The sequence below is a fragment of the Argopecten irradians genome, chromosome 15 (genome assembly GCF_041381155.1).
Source record: "Argopecten irradians isolate NY chromosome 15, Ai_NY, whole genome shotgun sequence".
Taxonomy (NCBI): Eukaryota; Metazoa; Mollusca; class Bivalvia; order Pectinida; family Pectinidae; genus Argopecten; species Argopecten irradians.
The window spans coordinates 32,884,445-32,898,768 of record NC_091148.1 but is presented as its reverse complement, the minus strand read 5'-3'; the positions used below and the strand labels follow the sequence as shown (position 1 = coordinate 32,898,768).

Sequence of the window (14,324 nt, the reverse complement as noted above, 5' to 3'; positions counted from 1 at the left end):
TACAGGAAATTCTTATAGGCCGGTATCGAGTTCTGTGCCCGACTAATGTCGATATTAGTGTTGAAAATGCATTGTTTTTTTATATTGTTCCGCTTCCTTTGTTGACTTTAAATTCGTAAAATGAACTTAACCCGGGAAGGGCGTCAGAGCCCTTGTTTTCAACGGGAATAAACACCGTAGTGATAAAGACCTTCCAAGTATGGCAACAGTAAATATTTGCATCAGGGAAATAAGGACACAAAAAGTCGATTTTCTCCAACAGTAAGTAGTTTACACTACATTAATTTTGCTGGAACACTTAAAAAAATCGTTCTGATTTCAGAACAATTGGAATTATGAAGAAACCTCTTACAGTATTTTTATTATTATTATCATATACAGAGGATTCCGCTTATTTGCATAGGTCATTTTCCAGAAGAAAATATGCAAATAACCGGAGTATTCGAATAGGCGGAGATGACATTTTGCACCTCCGTTTGACCCCACACATACACAATGTATGTATGTGAATAGGCAAATAGATATTGTTTCGTTTACTTGATAAATACGTAAATTATTTACACTTAAAACGAACCACAAGTAATTATTTTCGAAGTTGTAAATCGATTTTAATTGTTTAATAACAAAAAGATATTCCAATATTAGATTCTTTTTTACGTTAGATCAAGGATTTATAAGTGAGAAGGATTCGTGACTGTCTCTTTACACTACTAAACACCACACGAGACGCCTATGAACCGGGAATAAAAACCGTTTTTCTCAACAAATACTTGTCTTATCAAGTCAAACGAAACACCAATGTAAAGTTTATTAAATTTTACAACGTTTATAACTTGCTTTAAGGACGGAAAAAAATAGAAAATATGTCTTAAATTTTCGTTAAAAAGTACGACAGCTCATGAAATGACGGCCCCCGCTTCAGAAAGTAAGACGGTAACCCTCGCACCCGCAAGCTACATCAAAGGCTGCGCCGGCAGATATCAAAGGAAAACGGTCGTCGCCCAACGTCACGGTCAGTGCACAAACACAAAAGCTCCTACGTTGTACTCCCCCAAAACCCAATGTGACTTATCCTTCTCATATACGTCCTTGGTTAGATCGACACGTGAATATTTGAGAAACAGCTAAACGATCGATATCAAATGCAAGTAGATTCTACTAAACAGGATTGGATTTGTGTCTACAATTCTAAACCTAAATAATAAACAAATTTACGTACATTTGCCTGGCAAAATGAACTTACGATCGTGATTAAACTTCAAAGTGCCGATCAACTAGTAGTGTTGCTTTTACACATGTGCATATGAATTCGAAAATGGCGGCAGGTGATGAAGCCATGCGTTCACTCGACCTAAATGTCTTTTGAGAATTCTCCCTGTATTGTTGATCTATACGGCGAATAGCTTGATAACATTTCAGAAATTAATGCATATTCAAGTAGCAATGAAACAATTAACGTAGCAAAGTATCTTTTGTATCCTAAGCTTACATACTGTACGAAACTTGCGGTAGTCATTGCACGCCGACTTTGCATGCTTTTATGTCTCGTTCAACGGAGACGCTTGATACGCACATGTCTGTCGTAGTCAACAAGACTCTGGTTGAACGAGACTACTCATGAATGGAGATTGTTGTAAGGAAGCATGGTTTCTCCAAACCGATCGCGAACTAAGGTACGTTACGTTAATAAATAAACATATTTCAAAGTGCAAATGCTTTAATTAGATGTTTGAGTCAGTGAATATACTAAAGTTATGATCAACCGCTGCTGATGCAAATCGTAACAGTGTCGAATACCTTTGCAGATTCATGCATAAAATAACAAGCCATACGATAACGTTAATCTGTTACCAGGATGATTTCTAGTAAAAGCGAAGTATTTTGAAACATATATCGGCGAATTTCGCTAAAAATATTTATTGCAAAATTGAAAAATATTCAATTTTATTTTCAGAATTTCCCAAATATTTTATTCAAATAACCGGAGGTCATGTAAAAGTCTATGCAAATACACGGAGTTGAAAAAAAAGATAAAGAAGGAAAAAATCGGGACCGCAAGGAATTTTATGCAAATAACCGAAATATTCGAATAAAACTGTTATTCGATTATGTGGAGTCCTCTGTAATAATGTAAGTTAATTATATTTGTAAGTCCAGTTGAAACATAAAACATTTACAATAGATTTAGAAGTGATTGCAAAAAACATTCGCCCGAAGACGAGGAAGGATAATGTCTAGACTGTGTCATACGGTTTGTCTCCCGCTTCAATTTTTTTTCAAAATGGAAGAGTCACCGTATGTAAAAAAAAAAAAAAAGTGATGGGAACCTGAAAGGTTCTAGTGGATTTATGTAGCCTTTTCAGCCTTGACACAAGTTAAACCACTGCTTCAAGAGAAAAATACCAACACTCACTTGCCTTTTTATATAGTATATCTTATCGCCATTATAGAGGCTTCAAGGTGTGTTTCGTTAAACCAGATACGTTCCTAACTGTAGTTTCGACAACTTCTTCACATAGGGACAATGCACATCATATTAATTTTGTTTCCAAAGGCAATGTTGCTGGACTCGAAACGATCCACAACAGGTCCACAGCGACAAGTTAACCACTAAGAGTTTCATAAAATATGCTATTTAAAATTTGTTTCGATCAGACCGAAATAATTAGGCTCATTTAATCCCATCTGTGTTTAGGATCTATGCTTAGGGCCTATGGAGGCAAAAGTCGGTCAAGATAAAATATTATCATGCGCGCAAAAACCGCTGGATAAAGATTAACAAAGTTCATACCCCAGTACAGGAGCAAATGAAACCCAGATTATAATAAGTAATTTCATTGAGTCCAACTTTCAGTCAAAATAGAAATATAATCAAATAAAGAATTCAACAAAATAATCCCATTCACCAATATTAAATATTTGTTTTCTTTGTATATTTTCAGGGAAGGCACATCTACAACTGACGAAATTGGTTTGATATGGAAGGGACACATGTAGCCCAGGGATAGTGACCATGGCTTCCAGTCTCTCCGATGTACATGTAGCGAGCAGAGCTTCTATTTTAGCTGATAAGCAGATATCTCCCTTATAGTGTTATCCTGATGTTGGAAAACAGTGACAGATTTGGAAGGTTTGATCTAACATGTTAACATGTATTCATATACTCAAGAGAACATCATTACGAAGATAACTGCATGGAAAATTCCAGGATCAGCTATAACAAAAATAAGAACAGAAATATCATTTGTTACTTACAGAATTACTTCCATTGGTCATAGTGATTACTTCCCTTGACCCAAAAATGATATCCCTTTGTGGAAAGGATTATTTCCCTTGGTGATAGTGATTACTTCCCTTGACCTTAAAAGTGATGTCCGTTTGTGGAAAGGATTATTTCCATTGATTTTAGTGACTTGTCTGTTGTATTATATACCAAAATGGATTTTCTTAATATAAAGTTGCTTCCCATGATGCCAATCATTACTTACCTTGTTATGTTTCCTTACATATACATGTATTTATATTGATAAATATATACCTAAATACTTTTGCAGTTATCTAAAACGAGACTTCCGTTGGTCTTCACATGGTTCTCATTGTGATATTATATAGATCTGTTTATTTTTAAATCAAGACTGATTATATATAGAAGAATGTTTTGATACATGTGTTATTTATATGTAAATATTTTATTGTTAGAATACACATAACAGTAGGTTTTTGAATGATGATTAAGTATAGACATCAAGTAACGTCAAAATATTTGTTGATGTACAAGTTTGACAATAAAAGCAAATTTCCTCAAACAAATTTTTCTGTTTTCAAAAGCATTGAACTATTTTTTAATTTTATCGGGGTATGAAAAAAAAATTGTTTGCAAACTTTGAATCCGCGTAGCGGATTCTCACAAAAGTTTGCAAACAATTTTTTTTTCATAACCCGATAAAATTAAAAAATAGTGACATCAATACTTAATTTTTACTCTATTTGATAAAATGAAGTATTTTGATATGGTTTTTCAAGGGATTTTTTTTTTCCGAATAAAAACGTCAATGTCTCTATTGTGACATATTTTAGCCATTCTCGGATACCAAGTGGTATGCAAAAAAAAATGCTTAAAAATAATGTTAATTATTTCATTTTGATATTTTCACAGGTTTAATAAAACAATTTTAGATTACATTGTTGCTGAAAAATAATGTTCAATGTGTTCAACATTCTGAACATGTGAACACTACCATTCTGACCTACTCTAAAACCTTATATACAGCTATGTTAGAATATTCTCTGTACAGAATCTATAATCGCCAGTGGAGACTTGGCCATATTACATTACAGACCTCGTACAACAATGAGGTGTTGAGTCTGTGATTGACTGTGACGCCAGAACATTTTCAATTAAGGTATTTAACTATAAAGTATTTACTTGGGTATGTGTGAACTGTTATGTGGAGGTCTTACAAAAGTCTAGTCTTTCTCATACACAACACATATAAATTACAGGGGGAACTGTTGTGGGGCAGGTAGACCCCTGAATCTACACCAAAATTCTGTCAGCTGGCCTTGACATTTGAACGACTTAAAGACAATAGGAAATTCTGTGTTTTGGTCATGTATCGGTTACATCCAGCCAGAAAATTAGGTTGACGTGTGAATGACTTAAAGACAATAGAATATTCTGTGTTATGGTCATGTATCGGTTACATCCAGCCAGAAAATTAGGTTGACGTGTGAATGACTTAAAGACAATAGAATATTCTGTGTTTATGGTCATGTATCGGTTACATCCAGCCAGAAAATTAGGTTGACGTGTGAATGACTTAAAGACAATAGAATATTCTGTGTTATGGTCATGTATCGGTTACATCCAGCCAGAAAATTAGGTTGACGTGTGAATGACTTAAAAGACAATAGAATATTCTGTGTTATGGTCATGTATCGGTTACATCCAGCCAGAAAATTAGGTTGACGTGTGAATGACTTAAAGACAATAGAATATTCTGTGTTATGGTCATGTATCGGTTACATCCAGCCAGAAAATTAGGTTGACGTGTGAATGACTTAAAGACAATAGGATATTCTGTGTTTTGGTCATGTATCAGTTACATCCAGCCAGAAAATTAGGTTGACGTGTGAATGACTTGAAGACAATAGTAACCTTGCCCTACTACAACTATTTCTATTGGTTTGTTGATGGTACCAGTAAGGAGCATCAAGGGGTATTGCACTTTAAACTAAACTTGACAGAAGGTCAAGGTGATTCATTTGAACAAACTTGGTTCTTTTGGTAGTCTTTGTAACATATCAGGTATCTGGACTTCTTGGTTTGAATTTGAAAAAGAAATTTCACTGTAGATATAACTGGCCAACAGATGCAGAATTCATGGTATAAAGTTCACCTGACCTTTTGGTTGCTGAGCTTAACAACTTCTTAATCTTTTTTCTTCAACTTAAAAAAAAAATTAATCTTACAATATCAGTCTGCTACCCAGCATCCTGTAACATAACATTTATTAAAGATGCTCCACCGCTGACAAATAGTATTTTTTTCACCATCAAAAACAGGAGCAGACGATTTTGTATTTTTCTTCAGTTTCAAAAGTTACTTATTTTAACACCATTACCACCATTGAAAAAGTTTGAGCTTCTAATTTTACTTCAAGAGCCAAAGTTCTGTTCTCCTTCCCCCAAGGATGTTTATGGCCACAATTTGGTCACAATCCAAGCAAAAAAAATATGAATATACCTTTATTTCCCCTATTGGGCCACACCCGTCCTGCCCCCCGGGGGGCTAGAGCCAAAATTTATACAAGTTCTGTTCCCCTTCCCCCCAAGGATGTTTGAGGCCAAATTTGGTTACATTCCATGCAGAAATCTATGACTAGTAGCGATTCAAAGGATTTACCTCTATTTCCTCTATTGGGCCCACCTCTCCTGCCCCCAGTGTGTCAGAGCAAAAATTTATACAAGGTCTGTTCCCCTTCCACCCAGGGTGTTTGTGGCCAAATTTAGTTACAATACGTGCAGATATCTATGACAAGTAGCGATTTAAAGGATTTACCTCTATTTCCCCTATTGGGCCCCGCCCCTCCTGCCCCCCGGGGGGGGGTCAGAGCCAAGCCAAAATTATACAAGTTCTAGTTCCCCTTCCCCCAAAGGATGTTTGTGGCCAAATTTAGTTTAAAATCCATGCAGAACTCTAGGACAAGTAGCGATTAATAGAATTTACCTCTATTTTCCCTATTGGGCCACACCCGTCCTGCCCCCGGGGGCCAGAGCCAAAATTTATACAAGTTCTGCTCCCCTTCCCCCAAGGATGTTTTGTGGCCAAATTTGGTTACATTCCATGCAGAAATCTATGACTAGTAGCGATTCAAAGGGATTTACCTCTATTTCCTCTATTGGGCCCACCTCTCCTGCCCCCAGGGTGTCAGAGCAAAAATTTATACAAGTTCTGTTCCCCTTCCACCCAGGGTGTTTGTGGCCAAATTTAGTTACAATACGTGCAGATCTCTATGACAAGTAGCGATTTAAAGGATTTACCTCAAGTAGCAAAAATAATTAATTAATGCATCCCATTCAGCTCTATGACTAGTAGCGATTTAAAGGATTTACCGTCTATTTCCTCCCCTATTGGGCCCTGCCCCTCGTGCCCCCGGGGATCAGAGCCAAAATTTATACAAGTTCTGTTCCCCCTTCCCCCAAGGATGTTGTGTGGCTAATTTTGGTTACAATCTATGCAGAACTCTAGGACAAGTAGCGATTTAATGAATTTACCTCTATTTTCCCTATTGCAAAAATTCCGTGGCACTATATCCTATATAGAATGAAGTAATGATTGCGCATGCACCAAAGGCAAAATAAATTATTTTATGTTATTTTTTGTGTTAATTAGGCATATATATACACGATTAAACACCAATTGTTGTTCAAATGAAGAATATCGTTTATGCTCTGTCGGAGGTGGAGCATCTTCAACCAAATCTCATATACAATTTTTAAATTGCAAAATAAGAGAAGAGTTTCATGATCAAATTGAATTTTTGACTCAAAGAATTTACGGTGCATTGTAAATTAAAAAAACTTCTAACATCAATGAAAACTAAATTTCTCAATTACATTAGTTGATCTGATGTTTGAACCATGGTACAAGTAAATTCACTTACACAATTTCAACAGCTTTAAAATAGATATATGTACATTTAAAAAAAGTAATAATTGAAATAAGGAGTTCCCGACCAAGACTCAAATTAACTAAATATTCAATTATAGAAGCTATCTGAACTGAGTTTCCCCCTGTTCACCTTAAATTAAAGGCTCGAAGTTCACCGGGGAGGCAATAATTACTGTATCACTTTACAGTTGGGGTCGAAATGTTATACAAAAAATATTTCTTTAATCAGGTGTAAACGGCATTACGGATTATAGACCCCACCATTAATCCTCTACATACTCCAGTTATTACACTAGCTCTAAATCCCATTGACAGCTTAACGTTGAGACTTTATTTATGATTTTTGAAAAATATTTTAATTTGCCCTCATAATGAAGCAATAATTTTAAAACAAAATTGTAATATGTACTTGATTTTTAATGTTTATTCACAAAATCTGTTTGTATTTTCTTTTTATGTATCATACAAAATCAATTATGATTTCTTTATTTTTAAAATCAATCTAACAATGCTTTTTAAGGTAAGTTTAATTTGTACGATTAATATCCTCAAATTATGATAGCTGTCAAGAATTTTATTGAGGATTATAAAAACATTTAAACAAACCTTATAATACATTATAAATATGCTTGTTACATTTATGTCTGTTTTAATAAATAATTTTGAAAATAAAATCTTAAACACTGGTATGCTCATATCATATTCAAATAAAATTTTGCCTACTCAACTATAAATATTGATCAAAGTTTTCCAGTTGATTCTCCGAAAGAGATTTGCGTAGCACATGAATTCAGGTTATTTACCGTAAGTAACTGAACAAAACATCTTACATGTACATCACAACTTTGTAATTCCACATGGATAAAGGATCCGATTATAATAGCAGGAATCAAACTTTACAACATATAAATGGTGTATTTTATGGCCTATAAAATCTACATTCAGTAGGCAATAGACTTTTAAACTCATAGAAATGTTATTAAAACTCTCTTATCAAAAATCAAATTGGGTTTTTTCAAAAAGTAAAAAGCAAAGAGACATGAGAAGTCTACCATTTGAACATCTCTAACCCTGGTGACAGACTGATGTGGATTTGTTATTTAACGGTGTCACAAATGGATTTCACACCTACAGAGATTTAAACAAACAACGTGAGGACTTAAGATTTTACTTTGAGATTTAATTAAACCAGCAGAAGGATATGTCTATACGTTTCAAGTATTTATACGACTTTGTGAGCGGATTAAAATTGATAATCCAAAGTAAAGTTTGGAGGAGTGCAGACTAAACACAACCTGGAATAAACCTCTTCAGGTCTCCGGGAGCATGACAACTGATCTGTACTAGGAGTATGGCACCACGGATTATTACATAGTGTACTGAACAAATCTACACAAGGGTAAGTAAGTGTGGCTTGTATTTCATAATTCTAAACAATCATAAGAGCTGTCTGTTTCTTAACTTTGAAAGTAAGTTTTTCTGTGTAAGATTTTTATGTTAGTTTCTTCTTACTCTTAATTAGCTTCTTGTTATCATTAAATGTCACTGAGAAACGATTGGTTTTATGTGTATGCATCCTCGATACTCCAGGGCTTACGATCTCTACACCCCTGGACTATCTCTTTGCGAAATTGAAGGCAGCTCAGTGGAAAACTTTTGACCAATCACAGGCTAGCAAGTATTTCATTTGAAGACTACAGAGAGAGCGACGCCTAACATCAAAGCCACAGAGTCAACCACAGTGTACCGTTATACGGCTGTTTTGATGTACATCAAATAACTAAGTTACCTGTTCTATTCTGTTGCCTCCAGTTTTAGTATGAGATAGTCCAGGGGTGTAGAGATCGTAAGTGATCGGAACCCCTGGAGGATTGAGGATGATGTGTATGTAACTTTACAGCTATAGAGAAATTGAAAAATTTATTTCCGTAGCAATGACATATGAATTTGAGCGTCATGAAAATTGGATTTATGTAGTAATTGAATAGTGAATCCATTAGCAATTTCAAATGGAAACTTTTTGAAATTACAAGAGGTCCATGGGCCTTAATGATCACCTGATATTTGATACAAATTAGTTATCCGGTATGTCATTTAAAAGCCAACAAAAGTTTCACGAATTAGGAACATTAGATCATACAAAGTTTCATTAAGCTTGGTGCATATTTACTCACGTTATCATGTTCACAAGGTTCAATGATAATTATAAGTGCAAAGGGCAAAAACTTCATAAATTATTGTCAAATCAAACGGATTTTCTAGTTTGTCTGAGATCTTTCCAAATTCTAAATACAAAGTTTCATTAAGCTCGGTTCATATTTACTTAAGTTATCGTATTTACAAGGTCCAATAATAATTATCAGTGCAAAGGGCAATAACTCTGTAAATTACAGTTGAATCAATTTGATTTCAAACTCATTCGAGATCTTTCCAATGTTAGTCTATATACAAAGTTTCATTAAGCTCGGATCATATTTACTCAAGTTATCGTGCCCACAAGTAAATTTTAATGGTCGTCGCACGATGTACAACAACAGACAAAAGACTATCGTAATAGGTCACCATGATAGGTGACTTAACAATTGAATCCATAAGAAATGAAATATGAATTCCTTAGTTAGCAATGCATTTCTGCAGGATTTGAATATTTAATTCATTAGCAATTAAAATTGAATTCCTTAAACAGCAATGAAATTCCTGTACCAATGGAAATTGAATTCCTTATAATTAGTGATGAAATTGAACTGCTTAGTCTAATCAAGCCTCTTGATGTCAAACAGGAAAATGTAATGTAGGTATGTATCTGATACATTGTTGAATTGTTTTCAGTTTCTCGCCAAGATGACCAACATAATATAACCCTGTAATAGACAATTCACAATGGCCTCAGCGGCAATGATGAACAACTTCACCACGCCACACGACAACTCAATGTCCAGTGCCCGACTGACCAACACTCCCTTGACTAATGTATTACCTGTGTCAAGACTGACCAATCACACAGGCAGCATGCTGGACATTGTAAACATCGACGATGATATCACACATACCGTTGTCAACCTACTGGACATAGACAGAGAGGAAGAGTATGACGAACTATTAGATAACATGGGCAAGGCACTCCAGGCAGAGCGCAACCTCTGGAAACAGCGACTCAACGCTGCAATGCAGGAGATAGATCGTCAGCACAAACTTATAATCAGCCATGATATGATGGTGCAAGATCTCCGATCACTTCTCTGTATCGAACCCCCTAACAAGTCTAAACCAGAGAAGATTCTAGAAGACGAAATGTTACAAGAGACGCCATCCCTGGAGAGTGTGTTGGAAGATCTGACAGCGAAAATAAAACATCTAAAACAGCTGGCAGGAGTCAACGAAGACATACTTCCGAAGAATCCAAAGGAAAAAATGGCCAAATACTCCGAACTTGATTTCAAATATTTGAAAAATGCAATCGCAAATCTCCACTGGGAGAAAGATTCACTGCAGTCTAAAATTGATGAAAGAGATTCCGAGATAGAGTGGCTTAAAGGTGAGCTTCAGAGTACAACAGGACAGCTGACAAAGATGCAGGACATTGTCACATCATATAATGCTTCTCACAGTGGTATCGGGTTCCATTTGGAGAATATGGAAAACGACAATGTTTCAGAAATAGCGGAGAAATCTTCGCGTCAAACGAGTCAACGTGCGACTCCAAAGCAAGTAACAAACACAAAGGAACGGAGGTACGTTGAGGGCGATCAGATTGTGTCATATCCCGTCGGAAAGGAAGAAGTCGCTTTCTGGAAGACAAGACTAAAGGCTAATGTTTACTCTAACAAGGGAGGTAACTCTCGGACAGGTGTAGCTCAGTGTCTCCGGTGTAACAGACTCTTTAAGCCTTCTGATAACAATAGCAAAGCCTGTGTGTTCCACAACAAAGGGAGAGAAATCAAGGAGATTTACGACGACAATGGCAAGATACTGAAAGTCAAGTACAAGTGGGCATGTTGCAAGAAAGGCCTGGAGAGTAAAGGATGCAGTTATGGCTTCCATGTATGATAATGGACATAATTAAGTATTGAAAATTTTTAATTTATTACGAAGAAATATTGACTTGAGAATGGTAATGTTTTTTGAGGTTTCACAGGCCCTTATCGCCATTCAAAGGTTAAAAATTCCCTTATGTTAACCTATAAAAAGTCAATAAATGTTTTGTTATTACTATGATTTCATCAGGTATGTTTGCTGATTCAATTAAGAAGTTATGAAAAAACAGAAGACTGGTTGAATCCCCAAATGCTTTTTGTAGTCCAGGTTACCAGATTTGTAATGTTAACCTTGGAACAGATATTCATACCTTTTAAGTAAATTTTGTCACGACCAAGACTGAAAGTGGTCTTGACTGAACAGAAATCATGAATCTATTGGTAGTATGACAAGGATATACTTGTCTGTACCTATATTCTACTTTCTTCTAGTCTTACTTATGGAAGATCTCTCAGGTGTCCCTAAGACATTTCAAAACAAGTTCATGAAGATTAACATTAGCAGATAATGAATGAAAATTCCTTTCAATAAATATAGTGTATACAGTATATTAATTTGAAGAGATAAACTTTTATGAATTTACTCTTTACAGTAGTGTATCTTATGTAACACAAGATGACCTCAATGTCAGAATGCAACAAAAATGATGATGTCGTCAACAATAACCACCACATATATTTATGATGTTTATTGTATAGAATAAACGAGCTGTCATTTCCCTACAGCTAGAAAAACAAGGGATTTTTTTCCTATATAGCTCATACACACTTGACAATGATGTGACATCATGGATATAATGAACTTTGACGCAGTGAGGCGATGCCTCGGCAAGCCTTGGGTTGACTAGCCAAAGTCTTCATTCAGGTTGAGATACCTCTGTCCACTTGACATACCTATTTAAGATTCTATTTTTCTTTTCCTTATAACTGTGGGATAACTGTCAAGTATGGGAGAGCAGAAATCTTTCAACCTCTTTTGGGGAGAGACAGGAGAAACTCTCGCCAAGGGGTAAAATTCTTAAGTTGTCAACAAAAGGCTTAACCTTGTCTCACTATCATAGGGATGGATGGTTATTTTTCTTTCTGATGTATTTACAGTAAGGTGTGATGCATTAGAATGCTACTGATGTGAAGTCAGAACAGTATTATTGTGACATCATGATATTATTGTCATGACATCATATACAATTCCTCTGTGCATGTATAGACTGCCTTGCTCTGGGTAAGATAGTTACCTTTCCCTAATCAGAATGGTGTTGTCTCTATCTTGGATAAGAGAATGGCTGTTTGATACTTAATCACATATTTATTCATCATCAAAAATACCTTGAGGTATTCTGCAGAAATTGTTACAAAATGTAAATCAAATATTGAACTGCTTTTAGTTGGCGGATATATGGGATGATGAATGCCAACTGAAAAATAGCAAAATCAACATTTGGCTCAAGATGGTTGAATTAAAGCGTTGTCCCATCTAGTATATTAGAAATCACCATTCTATTCAAGATAGTAATCATATCAGAAAACAAAGAAGTCTTACAATGTAATTACATTTTTTATTCTGCTTTTTACTGTACACAAAATTATACTTCTCATACATCTTCTAGCTTTATTGATAGAGAAAGTGATATTTGTTTGTTATATGGAGAAATAATTAATAAAAATTTTTTTAATAAGTATCTTGGTTCTCTTTTGACTGCATGAACATTGCATCATTGAAAGTCATTCTTGTCAAATCAAAGTGGGACAGATACAGAAACACAGGTTGAACATGGATAGCACAATTCACTCCCCTCCTATGGCATGGCAGAAGCATTAATATGACCACTTTTTCAATGTTTTCAATGTTACTTTTACATCTCCATCTCCAGTTGCAAAAAATATAACAGAATTTCAAATATCACTATACTAAAGCCAGGAAATGATATCTGTTTCTGAAAACAATCATTAAGTAGATCTAATGGTGATTTTGATTTCTCCCATACTTCACAGGGATATCCCGTGGTTGCTAGGGAAAAGATAACTCTATCTTACACAGGGGGGTGTAAGACAGCTAACACACGCTAGACAATTACGTTACGTCATCAATACATGCGGCGTAACTGCGCATGCGGGGCGCATTGTAGATGACGTCATATATTTTGATGCATGACGACGTTCCTGCATAATGGCAGGACGAAAAAGCCGGAAACAAACAAGAATTTCAAATTTTTTTTCTCTACTAAGTATGGGAGAAAAAGAATCATACATGGGGTCTATCAAGTGGACAGGGAAATCTCAACCCCAAAATGAAAGATATTGGACGCCAACACTCGGCAAGCCTCGATTACCCCCACGATTATATACTCCCCAATACCTCTTTTATTAGACCAATGGCAACTTAATGATCCCCCATTTTGTTCCTGTGGAATCATTTATTGAAGCATGTCACATGTCAAAATATAAAATAAAATGCCAATTATCATCAATTTATTAATATTTTTTTAATTCTAGAAACTCCTGACTCAAGTCTAAAACACGACAAAAACAAGAAACATTTGCATCAAATCTTTTATGTAAAAAATAGTTCTGTTTTACACTTCAAAATATAAAAAAAAAGGTATTTATTTTGTTTATAAAACTATATGAATTATATCCTAACTTTACTGGCCAATTGTGAATTGCAATCACATAATCACAAGAGAGTAGAAGTTGTCTCCCTTGTCACATTATAAATCTGTCCCTGTATGGCATTTGAAAATATAGGCTTCCACTATCATAGCTAGTCGTTTCTTTGTATGGAGGAGAAATAAATTAAGTCTGTTGTGCTGCCGCTGTGGTAACCTGAGATAAACAAGAGGCCCAGAAGGCCTGTATCACTCACCTGGTTTTTTTTAAAGTAAATATCACAAAGACTCTTACAATTAGAAAAATTAGCAAAATTGACTCTAAAATTTGTTCAATTTTGAATCACAACCTTCTTCGCCCCGTGTCTAAGGCCCTAACAGCCCTATCATTTGTACAATTTCAAATCCCCACCTTATAAGGATGCTACCATAGCATTATGAGTGCTCTCCCATGCTTAGTTGCAGAGAAGAAGTCGTTTGTACAATTTTGAATCCCCACCCTATAAGGAT

The 14,324-nt window shown here is 35.3% G+C and overlaps 3 protein-coding genes across 3 annotated transcripts in view; 2 read left to right on the top strand and 1 right to left on the bottom strand.

Moving 5' to 3' along the window:
- LOC138308406 (polyamine-modulated factor 1-binding protein 1-like) overlaps positions 1–3,786 on the top strand; it is a 28,719-nt gene extending 24,933 nt beyond the window's left edge. Inside the window, exon 3 of the mRNA XM_069249387.1 lies at positions 2,943–3,786. Within this exon, the coding sequence (XP_069105488.1) occupies positions 2,943–2,977 (35 nt within the window). The 3' untranslated portion in view covers positions 2,978–3,786. The remainder of the gene's footprint in view (positions 1–2,942) is intronic.
- Positions 1–14,324, bottom strand: part of LOC138308790 (myosin heavy chain, cardiac muscle isoform-like) — a 144,618-nt gene that overhangs the window by 73,139 nt on the left and 57,155 nt on the right. The window lies entirely within an intron of this gene.
- Positions 10,009–12,983, top strand: LOC138309509 (uncharacterized). Its single transcript, XM_069250730.1, has one exon. The coding sequence runs from the start codon at positions 10,055–10,057 to the stop codon at positions 11,219–11,221; it is 1,167 nt and encodes a 388-aa protein (XP_069106831.1). The 5' UTR covers positions 10,009–10,054; the 3' UTR covers positions 11,222–12,983.